This window comes from Sinohyriopsis cumingii, unplaced genomic scaffold (genome assembly GCF_028554795.1).
Source record: "Sinohyriopsis cumingii isolate HCF-2022 unplaced genomic scaffold, ASM2855479v2 utg000624l, whole genome shotgun sequence".
Classification (NCBI taxonomy): domain Eukaryota; kingdom Metazoa; phylum Mollusca; class Bivalvia; order Unionida; family Unionidae; genus Sinohyriopsis; species Sinohyriopsis cumingii.
The window spans coordinates 481,301-505,245 of NW_028315919.1; the positions used below are offsets into that span (position 1 = coordinate 481,301).

At 35.5% G+C, this 23,945-nt stretch overlaps 1 protein-coding gene across 2 annotated transcripts in view; it reads right to left on the reverse strand.

The window, feature by feature from the left end:
• The window catches only part of LOC149773571 (small subunit processome component 20 homolog), a 169,552-nt gene that overhangs the window by 56,372 nt on the left and 89,235 nt on the right, over nucleotides 1–23,945 (reverse strand). For both annotated transcript variants that reach the window (XM_089946373.1, XM_089946372.1), the window contains exons 32-40: nucleotides 23,596–23,807; nucleotides 20,326–20,461; nucleotides 16,194–16,284; nucleotides 13,932–14,005; nucleotides 12,844–12,913; nucleotides 11,193–11,246; nucleotides 2,761–2,916; nucleotides 1,704–1,859; nucleotides 185–322 (exon numbers count right to left, since the gene is read on the reverse strand). In XM_089946373.1, coding sequence (XP_089802499.1) covers nucleotides 185–322; nucleotides 1,704–1,859; nucleotides 2,761–2,916; nucleotides 11,193–11,246; nucleotides 12,844–12,913; nucleotides 13,932–14,005; nucleotides 16,194–16,284; nucleotides 20,326–20,461; nucleotides 23,596–23,807 — 1,087 coding nt within the window. The remainder of the gene's footprint in view (nucleotides 1–184; nucleotides 323–1,703; nucleotides 1,860–2,760; nucleotides 2,917–11,192; nucleotides 11,247–12,843; nucleotides 12,914–13,931; nucleotides 14,006–16,193; nucleotides 16,285–20,325; nucleotides 20,462–23,595; nucleotides 23,808–23,945) is intronic.

A 23,945-nucleotide genomic window follows, 5' to 3' on the forward strand; every position in this document is an offset into this window, starting at 1 on the left:
TTTGCTTCAAATTAATTTGCAAAACTCACCTGTCTTGAAGACTGTCCTTGCTATAACTTGAAGATGCCATGGTACCACAACTAAAACAAATGCATTTTCCATGGGGATCTGAGAATTATCAATATTTCTCAAAATTTTAAAAACTGTTTTAATAATAATGAAATGCAACAAATTTTACACTTACCTGGATGTGTTTTATGTTTTCAAAGAAGTCTGTCTCAACATCTTTGTCCTTTAGTGCATGTAGATCCAAGAACGTGGCATGGTCAGAGAATACGTCCGCAAGTGTACTCAATAAGCCAATATACTCATGTCGCACAGTCTGAAAATAATAGCAACCAATTTGAAAGTGTGCATTAATATCAATGAATAACAGAAAATATCACTTAATACAATAAGATCTTCAAAACTGTAATCCTCCAATGAATGATTAACGATGTGAATTTTGTTCATTCAAGAAGGTTGTTGTTGCTGTTTTGTTGTTGTGGGCTTAATACAATTTTCCAAAACACCATAAGCTATTTATGGCAGCCAGAATAACTGGTGGAGGGAGAACCCAGCAAACCCATTGGTAGAAAACTTACCCATGGTTAGCTACTGGCAACCTTTCTCATGTAACCACACTGGCTGAGCCAGAGACTCAAACTTACACAAGCAGAGCTGAGATGGGAGACATTGGTAATGACAAGCAACTTTAGATCACTCAGGCACGCTGGACCCCGCATACTAGAAGGTGGTTTAAGCCAAAGTCAAATTCATTTGTAGAAATTATTTGAGCCTAAGAACTTCAGCAGTGCATTCATAATTTTTATATCTAAATGTACTTATTAATATATATCATGCACTTCCATGGACACATGAATTCAACTACAAAACAGCCTTAAATCTGTTGTAGAGGCGTCTGGATTAACCATATTTCACAACACATTTAGATGCATGTGACCTTACTTTGCAGCTATGGTATATTAATCAAAAGCTAAATTAATAATTAATAATGGGGTTGGGGTATAAGGAGAATTTCATTAGCGGTGTCATTGTCCCTTGGTGGTAACAAACAATCCCAGGAATAGACAAATAAGTGGTCATGTAAATACCATATTGCTCTTAAAGACATGTCTGATTTTACACCTGTACAAGCTAAACTACCATACATACTCGCTGATAATACTAGTCCATCTGAAAATGCACAGACCCAGATATACTATGATATTATTAATTAATTATTACATAATTATTACTATATTATTATTAATTATTACACCCATCAATTTAATGTAGTTATGAGACAATTCATTACAGGCAAATTAATTATCAGGTGTATCAATTTATCACATGACTCGTTGCTAAAATGCTGCATATAATTAACCAATTTAATATTTATGGCATGATATTTACACGTTATTGCATTTGTATGGGAAAATATGAAAGAGTATTTTGGATGAATATACTGCACGACCTTGGGATTTTAACATTCATATCAAATCAGTGTTAATGTAAGGTCCTTTGTGTACAAATCTGTCCAAGGATTTTAACATTCATATGCAATCCGTGTTAATGTAAGGTAATTTATATACAAATCTGTCCATGGATTTTGACATTCATATGCAATCTGTGTTAATGTAACGTCCTTTATGTACAAATCTGTCCATGGATTTTAACATTCATTTTCTAAATGAACCTCTTATTAATACTATACTTCTTACTTCATTCTTGTTTCGTAGCCCTGTTTTCACCACATTAAGTAAACCTTGTGAGATGACCTCTCTGAATACATCTTGGTCATACTGAGCATGCTCAAACTGCTTCACCATGGTAACAAGACAGTGGGTGGAGCTATCTCTTAGTGATAAGTCCTCAATCTACAATTATATATCATCTGTTATAAACTGGGAACAGAATGACTCATGAGTGTCTGAAAAACTGATCTATATGCAAAATTTAAACACAAATGGCTGGATGGACAAGTGCTACCACACTATTTAATCCAAATACCTTGTGGTGGCAATAAAAATACCGTTTCATTCTTGGAATACATTGAGGGCAGCCATCTTTATCCAATGCAATTGTATTTTAGATCAATTTTTCAAATGAAATTAAAGAAAGAAAATACTGAATGGGTGAAAATAATAATTATACATAAAGCATCAATAGTATTTCTATAGATGAGCTTTACATTACTTGAAAGCAAAATACATTATACATCACTAAAACTTAAATTGTGATCCATGCTTTGCTTCATTATGCTATGTACTTGACGCATCCTATTGTATTTATCATGTCTACATGTGGTTTTGTCATGATGTATGCAATATTCATAAAAATTCATTGATGATTTAACAATCTGAAAATGAAGAAACTCTTACAACCTACAATCAGTAGTTACCATGTGTACTTGCTTATAAGTCGAGTTAAACTGAAAACAAAGATCCTGGTCTGCTGTACCATAATGCACCTTCAGATCAGGGTCTGTGCTGTTTGTTCAACTGATTACTCCTAACAAACTGTACAAAGCCAGATCTGCTGGCACATTATGTGAAGACAGATCTAGGTCAGTGCAGTTTGCAGTTGGACTCATCTTATAAGTGAGTATATACAGTAATTCACCACAAACTCTACTAGCAGAGAAATAAAGACATCTAACACGTAAAGCGTTGCTTTGAGACAAATAAAAAAATGTTTGAAAAGAAAATGTAGCTGAAAGCAATAAATATCAGAGGATTCCAGGAGTAAGAGAATATCCTTGACCTTCTAACAACTTACTGTATTTATGAAGAAGCAGCAGTTGTACAGAATGGGGAGACAGAAGATGGGATTGATGACAGCGCTCTCTCTGAGTAAGGAATTAATCTGTTGGAACTCCTTCAGCCTTGTTGTGTAATCTGGATCCTCTACTCGCCTCTTGTCCCAGCTATTCAACTATTGAAAGCAGAAAAGAAAGAAGTCTACACTTTTCTCATAGAATTATTTATCTGTGCAGATCATTCCTTGACAGGAAAGAAATTAAAATGCAACAATACATGCAAAGGATCAATACTGGATATGTTTTTAATCCTTGATAAATAAAATATTCCAAATAAATTGCTCAATAACCATAGTTTTATCAATAAAATTTGTCTTCTATGGATCATGTTCTAAACAATATGTCTCACCTCCCAATTAACAAGGGCTCAACAAAAATTAATTTAAACTTATCCCTTAAACAGGATACTTCATTTTTTGAATAAACAAACAATACTGAATGGCATGATGCAAACAAAACAAACAAAATAAAAGGACTGATTCTGTCTTGACTGTCTATGTGTTATTCATACTATGAAAACAAGGTTACAAATTTGAATATTCATTGCAGTGGTTCCTAATACAAACTACAATTATAAAGGCTTGGACAATGATTCCATATATGAATAAGTGGCAATTCACTTCTTTACTTGAAATATCTGCTATTTTAGCAATATTTAGTCTACAAATATTAATAAAAAAGCCAAGAAATTTATTTAAACTTTAGAACGGACCCAACCCCCCAAAAACGGAAGTTGTCTCAGCAAATCTTTAATGTGATTTTATCATATATTACCCAAATAACAAAAGATATTTACAACTGTGGTGGCCATTACTTGCAAAGGATTGGCAAAATACTTCTGTTTTTATCATGACAACATCTCGATATGATGTTGAATGCCTGAAGGTACCTTTTCCCATGGTGCATTCTATATATGCAAATTTACAACAGAGCGAAAAAATTCAAGATAAAGAAAATTTAGAATTAAAGAATGTAAGCCTGGTGGCCAAAATTACTTATAATGTAATCCAATTGCAAGAAAACTATGTATGTTTTAAAAAATCTATTATTTTGTAAAGAAATTATGTTTTTGTAAGAATACTCACCTGAACACATTAACATTAAGAAGTTCGACTACCTCATAAATCCAGCAAACACAGAATTACTCCATATCAATGACGGTAAGAAATTCTTCCCAACCCTTCCCATTAACTCTCCTCACCACCTCTGTGGATATGTCTGCTAAAAAGTGTTCATTTGAATGATACTTTGATGAGGATGACTGCATTTGCAGGAAAGCATGGGAGAGTTTAATAGTAATGTGATCGGGTAAGTATTCTCATAGAAACATATTTATAAATTTGAATGCATTACCCAATAACAATAAGATAAGGATAATAGATAACAGGAGGAAATGCTGGGCATCCTACTGTTATCATGGTCACTCTCCATTGAATAAAACTCCTCCATGTATGAGGGAAACCACACAACTAAAATCAGACAATCACAACTGACAGTCACTGAAAAGGAAGCAAATGACATTTTCTTGCCAAGTGAAATCACCAGACTTATCAAAGGCATGTTCTATGCCCATGGTATGGCTGTGCTAACTTCAAACTAGTCTGGTAATGGTCAGGGCTGCAGTCACCATACCTACCAAAGTCAATTACTGTCTAAAGCTTGATTAGGTAGGTAGAAGCTTGAAAAAGTTCAATGCGAGTGTCAGCCAACTTCATCTCTTAGGTCTTGGATTGCCACATTCTATTGGAGCAGTTGCTGGGCCCCACAGAACATTTTCATGAATTTAAGAGTTTTTAAGTGCACGAACTGGGTCCTGCATCACCGCCTCCCTAGACTGATCACTGGAGAGGGGATAGATGACCACTATTTGATTGCCCCATGATGGTAGCCTGTTCTTCACCATGACACATGGTCATTAGGACCATGAAACTAGCTGATCTGAACTGCAGATAATTCAAGTTGACTGAAAGGGAATGAAACTCACCTTGCAAGCAGAATGTCATGTATTATAGCTACTTCAACTGAACTACATCAGATCCCATGAAAATTTCCACTTTTAAAACGGAGTGCACAATTTTGGTCTATAAACTTCAAAATTGGCTAATAGGTCTGATAAATCGCTACCATGAGCTATATCTGCTCTATTATGGTATCTGAATATGTCTGACATCAGGGAGTGTAGCCTTTGATTGGGGGGGGGAATGTGTGCAAATTTTTCTCCTTAAAATTTCTGAGAATTAAGTTAGCCAGCTGTGTTACCAAGGCACTGAAAGGGACAATGCAATTGCTTTGCACCAATTTCCCCAAAACTACCACTTCTCCTAATGCACCTTCAAAGTGGAGGACCTTCTAGCTTATGATATTCTCTCCAAGATGGAATGCTTAATTGTTTTACTTTTTTTGAAAGACTCTCCTGATAAGAGCCAGGCATGAAGAAATAGCCTGTCCAGGCATGGCTGAAACACTTGAAATCATGGCTGTTTGAACATGTCCAGCCTTGGGGGAATTTTCCTGAGAATGTTTATCGCTAGACTGGGCAGATCCTTCTTGTCCAACCTAAAATGGGCCATCAGGATCACTTCACATCTGTGGTTCCTCACTTCATAATTTTTTCCAGTACCAAGCCCAAGGGTCCATGATAAGATGAAGGTGGGCAGTTTGTGATTCCACTTTGTTACAAACAGATCTATCATTAGGCAGTCTCAAAGTGCACAAATCTGCTGAATGATCCATGGGTGGATGGACTACTCTGTGTGAGAAAATCCCAAACCAGTAAATATAAAACTGGTGATTTCATCTCTCCCACCCACCCACAAGCCTACCATCTGAGAAGATAACACCACCAAGACAGAATTCTGCATCATAACGAGATCTACTTTTCACATAATTGGTTCTCTCAGAAACTAAATGAATTTACTATGGTGTTCATATCTAGAATGTTGATATAAAAAAGCAACTCTTCTACCCCACCCCACCCCACCTCCTTACCTGGTGTCCATATCAAACTTTTCATCTGGGGCTTTTCAAGAGGAATTCCTGCTGAGAGCCATTATTGATTATACCACTGACAAAAGAAACAATACTTTATTCAAAATGATAATTGAACAGAAAAAGAGGCACCATTATGCAAGCAATGCTACTTGCAAAGGGCACATGAAAAGGCATCCATGTTGAATCAAATCTGCTGCCGCATTGGGTAGAAAAAGGAGGGCAAAAATTCTCTTAACAAGATCCATTCCTGGTTGGAAATCAACTCAGTGAGCTTGATAACCTGTGCCACATGTAACAGAAAGAGGCAAACAAGTTCCAGTTTGCAAAGCATTCCTTGCCTAGGTGGACAAAATGCTAGGATGGAATGAGGCCTAACTTGAAGAAACTGACTAGCAACCATAACTGATTCAAAAGGGAAAGAAAATAATTTATGAATCTGACCAAGAATAAACCTGCCACGTGTTTCTGTAAAATGTGGCCAAGATGTGCCACCATCACTGCTGAGGAAGACCACTAGAAAATAGAGAGGGCACAGATCATAATCTTGGTGAAAGCCCATAGACTGGTACTAAAGTCAAATGGAAGACCATGAAATTGGTAAATGGTTCCTTGAAAACCAATCAGAAGTAACTTGTGCAAGAATAATTGTATAGGGACCTGACAATATGACAGTTAAGTTTAAACTAACTGTATATACATTTTTTTAATATACCAGAACTATGACTAACCTTTCCATTTGTATTTTTACAACCTCAATGCAGTTATCTACTTGTTGACCTCTAAATATGGTCTGACATTTGAACTAATCTTGAGTACTAGAAACAGCCAGATGTAAAACCATGGAGAATTTGACTTGTGAACAATCTTCTCTGCCCACTTGTTGAATAGTGACCAGATCTCTAAAATTCCTGCCTTCTAATTGCACAGCAAGTCTGTCATGGAAGGTGAAGTTGAAAGAGGGGAATGGATCAATGAAATCTGAAGGCCCTCTCAAACATGTATAGCCAATTCATTCTCAGGAAACAGGATTATCAATTCGGTATAAAAAAAGGAATCTGGAGCACAACAAAAGGAAGTCGGGTTGGCAGTCAACATAGGCTGTTAGGATGTTGTAGAAGGAAACATGGTGTTCCTTACTCTTTATTCAACTGCTTCCAGAATTATGGGGCCTGCTGCTGCCATGAGTTAGACTGGGGATGAAATTGTTGCCTTTGAGCATTATTCATCCTCCACCTATTGCAAGCAATCAACTTTTCACTGCAGCTGAGACAGACTCAACTTAAAACTAGGTGCAGGTGGCAAGGCAAGATGAAGAGGCTGTTCTTGCAATGCCTACTTACATACTTCCTCAATTTTTCATCAAGCCACTCCTGTTCACCATATAAAACAGAGAGCTTGGCATATTGACCACTGCAATGTTTTTTTTCCCAGGAAAGCAACTCAGCACTGAATACCAACTAATGTTTGTCATACCTGCATGGACAGAACTCCACTGGCAGCTGAGAAAAGAAAACAACAGAATTGTCAGGGTCCTTTATTTTATCAGCCAGGCAGTCAGATGTTTTTTGTCATCTTCCAAATCCAATGAAATCTGACTTGCAGCTGACAGGGTTGGACATATAGAAATCAGCAAACCTCAGCAGATTTCTTCCATGGCCACTTTAAAACTATTTCATATGCACCATTGCTGGATCAAAGTACAGAAGTCACCAAGGTTATCCCAGCACACAATGCATTTGTTGTCCTCATTGGGCATTCTATCACAGTAAAACGTCCCAGTCATAAGCCATAAAGATCTGAGCTGTAGGCCACATCAAATGTTGGGCAAGAGCCAGTTTTTGCCTTGCCACTATAAAATGATGTGAAGCACTATTGGTTAGTATGTATGGCTATCACTTGGATATATGGCCTAGCTAGTCAGCTCAGCTCTTGACCAGATGGAAGGCCTGGTAGTTAACTGGATGGCAGATTCATTAACAGATGGATTGGCCAACCTGATCCCTGTATAGCTCTGCATTTCAAGGTGCAGGTGGCAAGTATAAGGCATGGCTTGCTGAAGTAGTGTATTCATGGTCACTGATTGTGGAATACAGCTGGCCAAACAGCTGGTCTGGCTGGTTGGTAGCTGGAGTGGCATTATACTAACTGATGTTAAAATGGACCATCTATGTCTGAAAAATACTCCATGTACACAGACTTATAGGCCCTAAGGTCAAGCTCAGACATGCTGTGTCGAGGTGATTTACACTTAATGGGCAGTGAAGAAAAGGAAGGGCAGTCCTCCTGAAGTCATCACTGGAGAAATAAGAGGGACAGCAGCAAACAAATATACTCTAGGCCTGCAACTATGTCATCGCCTGTTGTACATGTCGCCGCATCACAACTAAGATAATGCCTGTTGAGGAAGTGTGGGTGGCAGCACAACCACTTTTTCATTCATCTGTAGCTGACATGATGTAATGGTTGCTGTGGGGACTGAATGTATTGCTTACAATGGGGGAGGAACCATAATTGTATCCCCCACTAAGGTGGCCAGTGATGACATCTTCAAATGCAAACATAGTTTGTTGCAATTTTTCTCTCTGGACTTGCTGCATCTATCCTTTGCCTTTAGTCCTTTCCACAGTACAATGGTCCAGATGTTTCTGAGACACATGAACACTGCATGAAGCCATAGTTGAACACTGGCACATACAAGGCAGGTCCCATGAATGTCCTTGTTTGAATCAAATCTTTTGCATTTTAAGCATTTGCTGCCATGGTCTTTATCAGTTTTCTGCAATACAAATTATTTTCAGGAAATAACAAGCTGAAAGTAACAAACTGCACAAATAATTAACACCTGTTACTAAATAACCAAATAAATATCAGCATGTGTGAAAACAACCATCAACAGGAACAAATGATAGTGTGCTCAAGCACCAGCTCCAAAGAAGAAAAAAAGTCCACAACTGTGAGAAATTCACATAAATATCAACAAATTTCACAAAATAATGATTACAACATGTAGAAAAGAGAGTATATCTACAATTTTGGAGTTGATATACATGAATATTTCATGAGTGAAGTGGAAACATTGCAATATCATCTAGATTTTCTTTTTATTATATATCTTTAAAAGGCAAAAGCCATCAATTTTCATGGGTTTTCTCCATTCTGTGCCAACGTGATTAACAGCTGCAATACTACATCAATAAAAAAAAGTTCCTAAATTTTACAATAATTCTGAGATAGCAAGAATTAACAAATTTAGCTTGTACATATCATGCATCAAATTACATACTTTGTCAAAATACTGACTGTATTCATATGAAAATAAAGACAATTTTGTCAAAATACTGACTGTATTCATATGAAAATAAAGACAATTTTGTCAAAATACTGGCTGTATTCATATGAAAATTAAGACAATTTTGTCAAAATACTGGCTGTATTCATATGAAAATAAAGACAATTTTTTTCACACATTTCATGCACTGTATTCATATGAAAATAAAGACAATTTTATTTAACACATTTCATGCACTGTATTCATATGAAAATAAAGACAATTTATTTAACACATTTCATGCACTGTATTCATATGAAAATAAAGACAATTTTTTTAACACATTTCATGCACTGTATTCATATGAAAATAAAGACAATTTTATTTAACACATTTCATGCATAGCATGATACTGCTGGGGGGTGTAACTAAAAACATTTAAGTGGTTGTATTTGACATACTCTAGAACACAACAGCTTTATAAAAAAAAAAGATTTTAATGATTGTGAGTTTACTTGTAAGGATTTTCTTTCTTTATTTTGTTTATTTCTACACTAAAACATAAATTTGTGTCTGACTTTGGCAAGCTTACAAGCTTACAGTCTAGTTCAGAAGCAGATTCTGTATCCAATTTTTGATTATCACTTAATTTCAGTTTGAAATCAACATTAATCAATGCCTGATTTATCCATCATTTTCAAACACAATTGTGATGAGAGTTAAAATTGCTACTTAAAAAAAATTGTATTACTATATTTAATAACAGGATTCTTTTAATAAATGTGTACCATTTGTCAACGAGTATTACAGGTATACACTGAATACATTATGTGTGACGACACGTAGTAGCAGGTCATGTAAGATCAGGCACTGATAGTTTCCACGATGCATGTAGAAAACTAGTTCCAACAAAGGTAACACCTGAATTCTACATCTTGCCGTGTTAGTTCATTTTTATGAATTTCTCTATCGCACCTCAATGACTGAATAAATTAACATTTGCGGGTCTACAGTTCACTCATTTTAAGGTCAGTACATCCTGATGTGGAGGGAGACAGACAAACAGACAGAAGGAAGGAGTAGATGAAAAATAAAGTAGGCAGAAATATGGTAATATCAGTCTGAATAATATACATATGGGCGGATATATTTCCTAAATAGGAAAAAGTAGTTCCAAATGTGACATCACCACTTTTGCAATAAAAGTGGTACTGCCACTGTGGCAACATCATTCTTCTCCCACTGACATAGTTCAGTATCATACTATGAAATGTGTAATAAACTCCTTTACACTCAATACTATACTGATTTTGTCAATAATATACGTGATTAACTTAAGATTCTGTGAGAGGTACAAGATATGATGTATGCTGTAATAAGCAAAAGTTGAAAACTGGCAAACAACTGTAGCCACCCTATCAGTGGTGAGGTGAGGTAAGGAGCAGAGTTGGGATGAGTTTCTTCCCTTTATCTATAATACTACAGATAAGGAAAAGATTAAATGTTTCAACTTTTCATGATTGGTGGATTCGAATGGTAGCAGAGCTTCTTCCTAACATTAATGTCTCTGGGAATGCATTCAAAGGGAAAATAATATTGTAAATAACTAGTTAAATTATTGTGGTGTTCTAAATAAACATCCCCATACATCTGCATCATTTACTATCTTCCATCCGATTCATACAATTGTATCGCCATTAGACTAAATTTGTATCGGTATAACGTGCTTCCTCTACAGACCAAAACATTTTGTAAAATGTAAACAATCAGAAAAATTGCTATAATAATATGAACATTTCTTCAGGTCATCTGCAAAAGAACAAAAATATGTCTACTAAATTTTATTTGCACACACTGAGTTGCTTTTGCTTACTCATGTTAAAAAGCTTATGTCAAAAAACTGAAAATTGCTGCAGTGGTCTCAAAATCTAATCCTAAAAATCATGTTTACCAAATTTAATGGTCTAGAGAGAGTGTTTATTTAAGTGAACTTGCTTACAAGCTTATCAGGGCAAATGAATGGATGCATGGATATGCCTATGGCCATACAGAAGGATGGATTGACTAGACCAAATTAAGATGTCCCAGCAGTATGTTATGAAGAAATAAAAGTTGCAGTCTGCAACTTCATACCTTGGCAACAGTCACTGCCACAGCCTGCATGTCTTTTTCTCTCTCGCAAACAATCTGAAATGGAATCAAATGAAATATTTGTTATTGGCCTGATCTATACTTGTAAACTTGGGATTCTTTTAATATTCGTGACATACATGTATCTGGCATCCTGTCAATGACACAATACAAATACTGCATTGCAGTGTTATTTACAGAGAAAAAAAATCTTTTTGCATAGTTGGCAAAGATTTATTTTGTTTTCTATTCATCCTCAAACGAGCTTTTCCTTTTAAGCCAATCTTTTTATTGTCTACATGCAGTTCACATATTCTAACACAGGACTGCATCTGCCATTTTGTGTATGTTTACTTGTGTGATATCTTAAAAACCAGTGATGATAAAAAAAATTATATTCTCATTTTATGTTGATAATAGTGTCAAAGGAAATTATGTGTGTGTGTGTGTGTGTGTGTGTGATTTAGATTGTTAAGGTAGCTTTAATATTTTTTCAGTCATACTGCTACGCTGTCTACAGTGTGACAGTCTATATCTAACATGTAGCATGATGTCCCACCCAGTCACATTATCCTGACACTTGGCCGACTAGTCCTAGCACTAACTCTTAATGCTGAGCACCAAGCAAGGCAGCTGCTAATACCATTTTTATGTCTTTGCTATGACTTGGCTGGGTTCAAAAACGAGACCTCCCCCATCCCAGGTGGACGCTCCAACCACGGGACCACCAGAGCAGACTCAAAGGAAATGACATTAGTTATGTTGAAACCTATCTACAAAGAACCATTTAAATGTATCTTTTAATTACGAGTGTAGTTTACATATAAAGAGGTTTTAAGAGATCATATATAAAAAAAAGAAGTGACCCATATATGTATTTTATATGTCCTTTATATGATTGGGTCTGATAAGGCAAATTCCACTGTAATTAAGTGGAACAATAAAGATATATGGCTTATATAATAAGCAAACCTCCCTCACCTACACACAATGCAATGCAAACCTCTCCACCCACAATGCATAAACCCTCACCTACCCATAATGCAAAAAACACTGCATGTATTATACTGGATCCAAAAAAAGCCCAAAATTTTTGTTGTTAACCATGTCCCTAATGTAAATAAAAAGTCTCAGTCTGTGGTACTCAAAAATGTAAAAAAAATCTTTAACAAATGCTACAATAACACGAAACACAGGCATTCATAACAAATATCATAAATCAACCTGGAGCAGATTTTGCTAAAATGTTCAAAAATGTGTAAGAAATGGAAAAAAATCAGGTCATACACATATTAATACAAACATGTCTACCAAATTTCATCTATCTACCTCAAATGGTGTTTTGGTGTTTGCTTAATTGTATAAACAATATTTTTGTCTAACAATATTTAAGTCCATAAAGTTTACAAATCTGTATAAAAAAAGAAAACAAAACAAAAACAAAATGTTACAAACACCAAATCTAATCAGGTCTCTGGACTTGAGTAGAGTATCTAAGTATTTAATATAGTCTGGTTTAGCTCAACAGTTTTCAAGAAAGTCTACTTACAAGGCAATCTGAGAGAGAGACATTGGATGGACAGCTGGTAAAAACAAAGTCAATATTATAATGTGCAAGTGATAAATGCTCAAAGTAACAAAGCTGGGTCATTACCTGGAAGATATTGCATAAAATGTCTCTGCTTTGCTTCTGAGACAAGCTCAAAAACAGGGGAACCACTAATCTGCAATGTAAAAGAAAATATGCACATTGTTGCCCTATGTATAGAAGCAAATATTACAAACTGGGTTCAGGAAACTCTGCCTCACTATTTCTTAGAAATCTGTACATGAAACATTAACAACACAATCATTTCGGAATTTCAAAACCACAATCCAACTGAGGTTTAAAAAACTCTTTTGAATGGCTAAAAGTGCAAGCATAGATCTGGATCGTTTCTCATATGTCTATTTTTTAAAGTTTTCTTTACAATTTCATATTTCTACCTTTCATTCCATCCAAGAGGTTTCAAAACATAAATATGTATGCTTGTAAAATTTACCATTTTGTCCACTGTAAGACAGTGAGTCTGTGAGCTCATCTATCCTGTTGCTTTCCTTTTTTTTCTTCCAACTCTGACCAAACAAATATACACACAGAACAAACCAAAACAAACCAAAACTAGAAATTAATACATGAAATATTGATGCCTGTAAAGTGCCTGAAAATGTACATAAATGCAAACCCTAACCGAGGTGTGAGGAAGAGATAAATATAACATAATATGGCAGCCAGTATAACTGGTGGAGGAAGAACCTTGGAAAACCCAGGGAAGAACCACCGACCCACGAGAAGCTACTGGCAGGCTTTCCCATGTATCCACGCCTTGGACTCGAACCCACGCAAGACAGAGGTGAGATAGCAGTGATCCGGAACGGTGAGCGCTTTAGACCACTTGGCCACTTGGGGGCCCCCTTTTAACATGTATATGCACTGGAAAGGGATATTGTGCACTCTAAACAATGACATTGGACTTCACATCTACTAAAGCAGATAGTTAAGTATTACACTGATTGAAATGGCTGGGGTCACCTGATTTTGTACTGTGAAGTTGCTAAGTATCATGCTATGGTAGAACATATATTAATGACGTTATTCACAGGGTCACTGTGTAATGAAGATGTTTTCTAATTAAGGAAATTAAGAGAAGACGAAGAGGGAGATGACTACTGAAATAAATGTGTTAATGTGAGGGTGCCCACCTGTAAAACTCATGGCGAGATTCAATCTGTTTCATCAGGTTCATCACAATGGTCAGTAGGCTGAGCTCTGTTTTCTGTAGGATATAAGCATAAAACGCTTGAGCAATATTTCTTTCGAGTTACTCGCCAAAATTATGCTAGATGTATATGTATGCACTGATTAACAATGAATGAAGTCAACCTAGATTAAAAAATAACAAGAAAAATTATCCATAGCCTTATTGGACTTGGCTCGGATCATTACTTAGAGTGTTTGTACTCACTTTTAAGTCCAACTGCAAACACACAGACCTTGATGTGCCATCACATAACACTGTTCTAATAATTACTCCAAACAAAATGTAAACACCCAGAACGTCTAGTGTATCATGCAATTGAAGATCTAGGTCTATAAAATTCATGTTATTTGCAGCTGGATTCAACATTAAGTGAGTACATACCATATAATGCAAAAACAATGAAACTGAAGATTTTACACTTTAAGTTTGCAAGCCAATGTGTCAAAAGCACTACCACACAATCAGCAGTAGCATATTTACCAATGGCAATTTTTTTATATATCCAAAAGCTTTGGAACCAAAAATTAATTTTCAAGAAAATTATGAGAAAATTTTGGGCTGCGTTAGGGGTGGGCAAGACTGGCCTCTATTTTTATTTCTAGAGAAGGACAATAAATTACCAAGTTGGCAATGTAGATACAATAAAATTAAAACTTTATAGTCCATAATCGTTTTACCTTGTCATCTTTCATCTAAATACTGTCACTTCTATATGAGAAAATACCTACATAAAATCAGCAGCTTGTCAGTTAAGTCTGAGTTCAGCTGACAAAACTGCTCTGAACTGTACAATAGAAAATTATTTCAGTTTTCATTAGGTAGAAAGGAAACTACTTAAGCCTTCATGCCAAAAAAATCCAAAAATTATTGTTTCCTTTATTTAAATTTACCCTGTAATAGTCCCAAATATGACAAGCTGTGAAGCAATTAGCCAACTGGTGCTTTGGCTGTAATGATCCAATCATAAAATAGCATATGCTGTCAGCATGAGCTGGGAAGTATTATTACAAATTCAAACTTCCAACTGACATCCGAATAGATGAAAATGAATCACATTTTGCAATTCGATCTCCCACTTGAATGTAAATGAAGAAACAGTTTTCAATCATCAATATTTAGGACAAGCACCTTTTACCTAAATGGAAAAGTAATACATCAACATGACTGAAAAAAACTATGATTGGTACTCACAAAATGGCAACTCCTGGCACTTTTACTGGCAATGTTTGTTGCCATGATTTTTGTGTTTCAAAATGACTTTCCACATCATACACATTGTGATGGATATTAATTTTAGAATGTTCAAAAATTAGGATCAAAAGTAAAATTACTGACAAGACCTGTCAAAAACACAGGGTGCACAAAAATATTTCAGATAACAAACTTTGGATGTCCACACACTTAGAGTGCTCAATGACTGGATGGAAAGTCTAATAAACAGGTAAGTCAATTCTGAGAAGCAGAATCTCATAGGATGTGCAGGACATTAAAACAAAATCAGGAAGAAGTTACAGCCTGGTTTTTTCATTCTACTCCACATTTCAGCAATGATTTTATTTGGAACTTCTATGTCCTAATAACTTCACAATATTTTTGTAAAAAATGTTGAAATGCTGGAAAGGTATTTAAAATAAGACTATGATTCAGGTTAGTACATTAATGAGTCAAATCACAATAACAACAAATTACTGGATTGCAGTTCTTGCTTAAGTATTTGTTTGTTTCCGACATGAAGCTGTTATAAACACACAATTTGTAAAAAAGCTAAATACAAATTAAGATACCTGGCAAATACTGTCTATTTCTAAAACATACACAATTCCTACTATATATTTTGAATTTATAGTAAGTTCATGTAAAATGTAAATTAATTTCCCAAACATAAATAATGACTTTTAAATATTTATGCACCAAAAATGCCAACAAAAGTTTATTTTTGTGTCAACCTTGAAGGTACAGCAATATAAAGTGGAACTCAAATGCACGCGATTTCAATGTCAACCTAGAAGGTATAGTAGAAATTCTAAGCTGGAACTCATACCCATAATCTGATCCACCGTTGAAATATGCCTGCCACTCAATGAATTTCAAAATGTTACAAATAATATTCTATGATTGGTGACAATTACAATGATACTGCCCCAGAAGTGAACTGATACTTTGCTATATGCCAACACAAACCAGAAATCAAAAAGACACTGACCTGAGATCTCTTCACACCTGGATCAAGGAATGGCAGCAAAGATTTGACCAGAACTGTTGAATCCTCCTCACTCTCCACATACACACTCAACCTGCAAAAAATCATGTTATATCAATAAATCTTCTTGTTATCTAAAAACAGCTATCTACACCTCATTCATCGAGCCACCCATGGCAGCTCAGGAATGTGCAAAAGACCCAGTGCAACCCACTGCAAAGTCGTATCTGGTAACTAATGTGGCAACATTTTGCCTAGGGGTATGCCTCATGATGATTTTTCCAATTATGATGGACTGGGCATTTTAAGAATGCAAGTTATATTGAGAATTTGTCTTTTGTACCAAAAGGATTTTACAATTTTTGCTTTTTATATTTGTTCTGTATAGATACAACTGAGCTGACATACCATAAACCCTATCCATATATGTACAAATCAATATTCACTCCTCCATGTAACTGGTTTATCTGTCCCCTAACCATTCAAAGTTAGTTTAATGCAAAGTTAGTCCACAAAATTTTCATTTTTATGTTTTGCCTCCCCCATTGAGTTAAGATAAATCACTCTTCTGGATTTTACTTTTCAGATATCACAAACATGCCAACCCCAAGAGAGGTATAATCATAATGTTTGCTAATACAAGTGGCAAAATTAAGTAAACCATATGAAAAATGCACATTTATTTTGGATCTGCAGCTGGTAATTCTTGATAAAAATGGGTAAATTCCATCAGGATTACAACCAGAGTACAAACGCAACCATCATGAAAAACTGTTTATATTCAAAACTCACTTTATGTAGTCTACATGTATAACTTTCACAGAATGATCATAAAATCCATAAATTTTGCAATGAGCATTACAATGTTCTCAATCTGAGTGTTGCATTACATGACTCTCATTTTCTTCTTTTCAAGTACGTAAAACGGTGTTGATTTTTTCTTTTTCTGATATGGCCTGTTTTGAAGTTAAAAAGATCCATTTGCTCTAACAATTTTCAGTCATATAACCCTCACAAGTCAAACCATAAGTGCCTGCTTCACTTAACATCTGGTGCCATTTTCTTTAAAAGTAGAGACTGATTAGAGTACTATATTATCAATATAATGAATCTGTGAGGCAAAGTTTCAGGTTAAAGAAACCCATCTGTCTTCTTGGAAATATACAGTTGCAATAAATACAAAATAAGGACAGTACTTGTAATTTACTCTTATGCAGCAGCTTTCTAGAGTAGTCTCCAATTTTTACAATGAGTGGGATTAATGAGATGATCGTAAAAATGACAAGTATACAATTTTTTTACATAATATTTAATTTTTAATGTACCAGAAAATCATAATCCTAATACAGGCGAACATAAGACTTAATTAGGTGAAAAAAGCATAATAATTACACCAAAATTTTAATGGTTGTCATATCTGATACCAGTTTGAAGTTTAAAGGAGACTAGAAATCAAAATTTTCCTTTTACGTATGTAATTCTCTACAGATTTTAATTCGACTGCAATGTTTATAAATTAAATATCGTAAGCGGGTAGTGATTATATTGCGTGGAAGATACCACGATTCCGTAAATTGCCGAGTTTTTCCGAGTTTTGATGAGATGACAGATCAAGTGGTACCGTGACGCTATACTAGCCAGTCCTCGAATACAAACATAAACATTGGCGAGCGAGGCAGACAGGAGACCACATTTGGGTTGCACATTCAAATGTTGAATCTGCAATCTGATATAATAGTTTATGTACTGTACTGGTAAGTGCTAAAAGAAATTTGTTAGGCACAGGCCCCGGGCTGGTGACTTAAATAAACTAAAAGTCCTGAATGAAATTCCACAAGCCGGACAGTTCATACCTGTCAACTCTCAAGCCGGGAGAAAAACCTCCCGATTTTGGGGGTATTTCCTCATCTACCTCCCGATCTGGTAATATCTCTCGATTTTGCGCAGCGAAGTCCCGATCATTACATTATGTCTGTCAATTTTCATTTGTCAGAAGAAAAAAGCCCAACCCCAAACCATTTATAAATATAACGTATGCAATCCACAGTCTAATCTGCCACACGGCAGACATCGTAGCGATATGACTGAAAAATTGTTAAAGCTACATTAAAAATTAAAATCACACGCGCACACGTCTAAACCCGGCACTGGACGAAATAATTAATATCATACAACAGTTTTTTTTCTTCTTTTCTTCTTCTTCAGTAAATAGAACGTGAAGATTAAACATTATTCAAGTAAATTTCAGATGTTTTTAAACAACTACAACATTACTATAGAAAAAAAGTATTAAAAGAATAAAATTGTCACAATTAGCTTAAATGAATGATCACTTTGAAATTTTCTCTGCAAACAAAATCGCATCTCCATTTCCGCCAAAGAAACTCGGCCAATTAACACCTGACATTGCTCTACCGTATATGAAAAGTTTAATTACCATGATTAAATTACAAGGAATAAAACAAAATATACCATGCAGTATATGTGGCCCTAAAGAACTAATTCTATAAATATTTTAATCAACAAACAGTGTTACATGCATTAAGACTTAAACCTAAGGAAATAAGGTGGGGCATAAAACTTGAGAAAAACAGTTGCCACATGTACGGTAACTTGTGACTGCAGATTTGAACTGTTAAAATGAAGTCCATGGCAATGTAAGTAACAACAAAATTGGCATCGTTTACATGTATTTGGCAATCAATTGCTGGTGCTTACACATACACACACTGTCGAACATGGTTTCTTTGAAGTATGTCCGAAGGGCAGTCCTTTTCACAAGATCAATGCAAGGATAAGGATTATGTTCATTAGTCACACCGGCTTTATTGTTTGCATACTTAAATCAAAACTTTAGCTATTTTGCAATTTAGCCAGAACTGACCAGAATATGCAAAAGGGGCTTGTCATGGGGGAATAATAAGGCGTATCACAAGGAGAAAAGGCACGTCAAATGGACCGTCGCACATTGGGGCGGGGGGGGGGGGGGGGGGGGGGCAATAGTCCCCCCCCGTTCTATTGTCAGACAGTTAATGTGAAACTTTGACGTCCTTTTTTTTAATCGCTGCTTTTGAAACTGCCCAAGGAATAGTTTTATATCAGTTCCAATTATTACAGATTACCGTTTATGCATACTACATGTATACAATGCATTTTTTTTAAAAATTTGTAATTTTTATAAGATCACTGAAAATTGTGTTTTCTCGAAACACGACAGGTTTAGAATCTTATTTTTAGCAAAGCTTCCATTTGATTAAAATCAAATCTAAATTTCACCTAGGACAGTGGTGATTTGATTTAGATTGTGCCGTGTTAAGGCATGTATGTCAACATCTTGAAAATACATTTACTCATTTCACCAGCGCGATCAAAGTTTCCTCAGGCAAACAATTTTTGTTTCGACAAGCCTGACGGGCACCACACTTTGAATACAGGATGGGCCGGAACTAAAACCAGAAGGGGCCCAGGGTGTCGGGCTATCAGATTTGTTTTTAGCACTGCTGTTTTAGATAAAAGATATGTGGATTGATTGTTGCATTTTGTGGTCACTTACTCGTCCTTCTGCCTATTTTCGTAACTCACACGTTTAACACTTTTCCCAGGATTTAAAATGTCCAAAGGTTCGTCTGGAACAGCGCCAACTTTTAGTCAAGGCCTAGCATTTGCGTATCTTTGAGCTGCCATTTTTTCATGATCCCTCTCGTAACATTCCTCTGAGAAATGTAACGAGCACATAGTGCTGTATGGTGTTGCTTTGAAATCGACTCGTTTGTAATAATGTACCCATTCTTTCATTATGCCTTTGTCTTTCGGAAAAGAAAAAAAAAATGTCCACAGTCTTTTCTTAATGTTCTATTACACCCGTAAGCAACGCAAAACGGTATTGTCTTTTACTCTGGCAACTCCCACTTGGGCTGCTGGAGTCGCTACTATGACGTCACATCCCGAAAGTAACCAAATAGGCGCGGAAATTTTGCATACGAGGTCACGGAAATTCAGCTCCTAGAAGATAGGCCAATATTTAAATATTGGCATTACGGTCGCAGATGATACTTCAGAATAAGGTTTTCTGCTATAGTACTTTTATTATTATTCTATATTTCGATTGATTTCTGGTCTCCTTTAAGTCACTTACTTGGAAAGAATGTCTAGTTCCCGAAAGGCTTCCTGTTTCTTGCCAAGCTTGTCTTTAATAGATGCTATATTTGACTGGATAAACTTCAGGATGTCAGAAATGTACGGCTTCAACAAATGAATGCCAAGGTCAGGAGCTACATTTATACAAAGAAAACAGTCTTGTTAATTTTACACATACCATTACACAACAAGAGACCCAACTGGGCCTGAAACTGCTCAACTGGCTGATATTTCCCACAGGTCAAATGTAAGAGCAGTTTGTTAAAAGTAGGATGTTTACTGTCAAAATTTCTTAAAATATCACTGATTAGTTATGAAAACAGACACTTCAAGGTTTCTCCATTTTTTTTGTTAACTTCATCCATATTTGACTACAAATAATCAAGAGTTGTACAAAAGAGAGAAGCCTTGATGCCAAGAAACTTTATACTAAATTTTGTTACATTCTGTTAAGCAGTTTCAGTAACAAGTATAAAGACATATATATTTTGATAAACAGTGGCCATATTGGATATCAGATAGCATCACTGGTACAAATCTGAAAGGATTTCATACCAGAATGCTTTCTTTCAATTTCTTTTACTGGAGTTGTTCAAATGATTTTCAATTTTTAGAAATAATGGACACACAATATAATTAGTACAACTTTGAAAAATTTAATCACAAAGTGGCCTGAGAAATATTCCCTAAATCTGAAGAGTGGTTTGAGAAAAGAAGCTGAAACTTGCAAGTGTTGATGGATGACAGACAATGCACAATTTAGAGATTTTAAAAAACACTAAGTTCAAATGAACTTATGGCCAGGTGAGCTATACATAAATAATGAAATGATCCAAATGCTTTTCAAGTTTTGAAGGCTACTGAGATAAAAATCAAAAGAACATAGTGTTAAAATAAAACCTGTAAATAATATGATATGTGATTCAAGTTAGAAAGGTGCTAATGGAACAGGAATGTGCCACCAAAGTGCCTGAAAATTGACCTTACAAGAAAACTTAACAAACAGGCATGGGTAACACTACATGCTCCATCATAGTACCTGAAAACTGACCCCACGGTAAAACCTGACAAACATTGATAACACTACATGCTCCACCACAGTGACTGAAAACTGACCTGGCTGTACAACTTAACAGAACAGACACACATGGTTAAAAATGCCTGAAAAGTGACCTGACTGTAAAACCTGAAAGACATACATTGGTAACAATACATGTTCCACAGTGCCTGAAAACTGACCTGACTGTAAAACTTAACAGAACAGACACACATGGTTAAAAGTGCCTGAAAACTGACCTAACTGTAAAACCTGAAAGACATACATTGGTAACAATACATGTTCCACAGTGCCTGAAAACTGACCTGACTGTAAAACCTGAAAGACATACATTGGTAACAATACATGTTCCACAGTGCCTGAAAACTGACCTGACTGTAAAACCTGAAAGACATACATTGGTAACAATACATGTTCCACAGTGACTGAAAACTGACCTGACTGTAAAACTTAACAGAACAGACACACAAGGTTAAAGTGCCTGAAAACTGACCTGACTGTAAAACCTGAAAGACATACATTGGTAACAATACATGTTCCACAGTGACTGAAAACTGACCTGACTGTAAAACCTGAAAGACATACATTGGTAACAATACATGTTCCACAGTGACTGAAAACTGGCCTGACTGTAAAGCTTAACAGAACAGACATACATTTAAATGCTTCCATGGTTGGAGCGAGTGTTAAGTCTTCAAATTCAGCACTTGTCTATAAATAGAAACCAGCAAAATTCCAAACCAAGATGGTACCCCCTCCAAAACAAAGACGTGGTTATTATATTGTTTTGAACAAAGAGTAAATAAAGCACAAATAGTATTTTTAAATTCATATTTCATAGTGCCCAGTAACTATTTTAAATAGAGTTGTCCATTGCTGTGCCATGATTACAGATTCTTCTGACATTGTTACAGTAACTTAAATGTTGTAAAAATGTATGACTTGTTACTTAATCTCATTTAAAAGACACCCCCGATGTAATCAAGAAAACTTGCTAATATCACATTAGCGGTCGAGAAAAGTTATACACCAAACATAATTCTCATACAAAACGAAAAGCAAAACAAGCAAATTTCAGTCTCTACTCAAATTCAACTCAAGGCAATTAAATGATGCCATGCAAATATGCATGTATATTAATGTATGCACATTTCATGTGGTTACACGTATATTAATGTGTATGTTTCATGTCAGCATTCATGTACCTTACTGTGTACATTTCATGAGAATATACACATATATTACTGTGTGTACATTTCATGTGAGTCAGACCTACCAACCCTGATGAGGCCATCTCAATAAGAAAAATTATTCTTTTTCTCCATAAGTCTGACTAGTTTTCAGTAAGGTATAACAAAATATCATAAATTGCTATTGTAAAACTTGAAAACATTTAAAAATTCAGTATTTGAACCACGCAATGACAATAGAAATTATGTTCAACTGAAAAGCTTTTAAAGTATACATAGAACTTATTTACCACTAGTACAGTTGCACAAACTTCAGTTCCAATTTTTTTCCATCTCATTTGATGACAGCAGTCTTATCTCCTGCCACAAGACATACTCACATTGACATGTTATGTCCAATGTAATTGTCTCCCTTTCTGCTTTTATTCACACGAATCTAAATATTCCTTTCTTAATTTCCCTTTCGACTTCAACATACATCACTTGCTGTATGCCATTAAAAAAAATTCTATAATCAAGAGTTTGATCTTGCAGATTTTTTGCATTAAATAATATGTGCAGTTTAAAGCATCTGAGGTACCACTACAAAGGTAGTTTGGTTCCCTGACTAATTCCACTAATTCTAATATGAAACCCCGATCCAAATCACACACAGATGAACCAATTATCAGGATTTTTTGGCAACGATAATTTTCCTGTGGTTTTTGTTTTTATTCCATATTTCTGTATTTAAAGGATCTTTTTTGTAATACTTACAGCATAACTGGATTGGCAGGTCTGGTGATTATGCATGAACATTACAGTGTGTACTTTTCATGTGAGTATGTATGTACATTACTGTGTGTACTTTCAACTGAGTATGCATGTACATTACTGTGTGTACATTTCATGTGAGTATGCAAGTACATTACTGTGTGTAAATGTCATGCGAGTATGCATGTACATTATTGTGTGCACATTTCAAGTAAGTATGTATGTACATTATTTTGTGTACATTTCAAGTATAGAATCAGAGTGTTACCATTAAAATCTATGTCAGTGACACAGTTTATATCTGTCAATCTCATGAACCCCTCTTCAGCCTCACTTCCAGACAGCAAAGTATCAACTATCTCCAAGATGTAGCTACTGACAGCTGATGACACTTTAGGGGAAAGTAGAAGTTGGAAGACCGAGTTCAATGGGGTCAGCTTTGGGGCCCCTTCAGGGTGCTTAGCTAACAGTGTAGTATACCTAAAATGGTGAACATGTGAAAAAGAAATGTGAAAATAGGAAAATCCTCATGTGTGCAAAAGGAGTGCTTCTTAGAACATGCTACATGTACAAAAAGAATTTCATACTAACTGGGATGGTATGATGTGAAATTGGTAT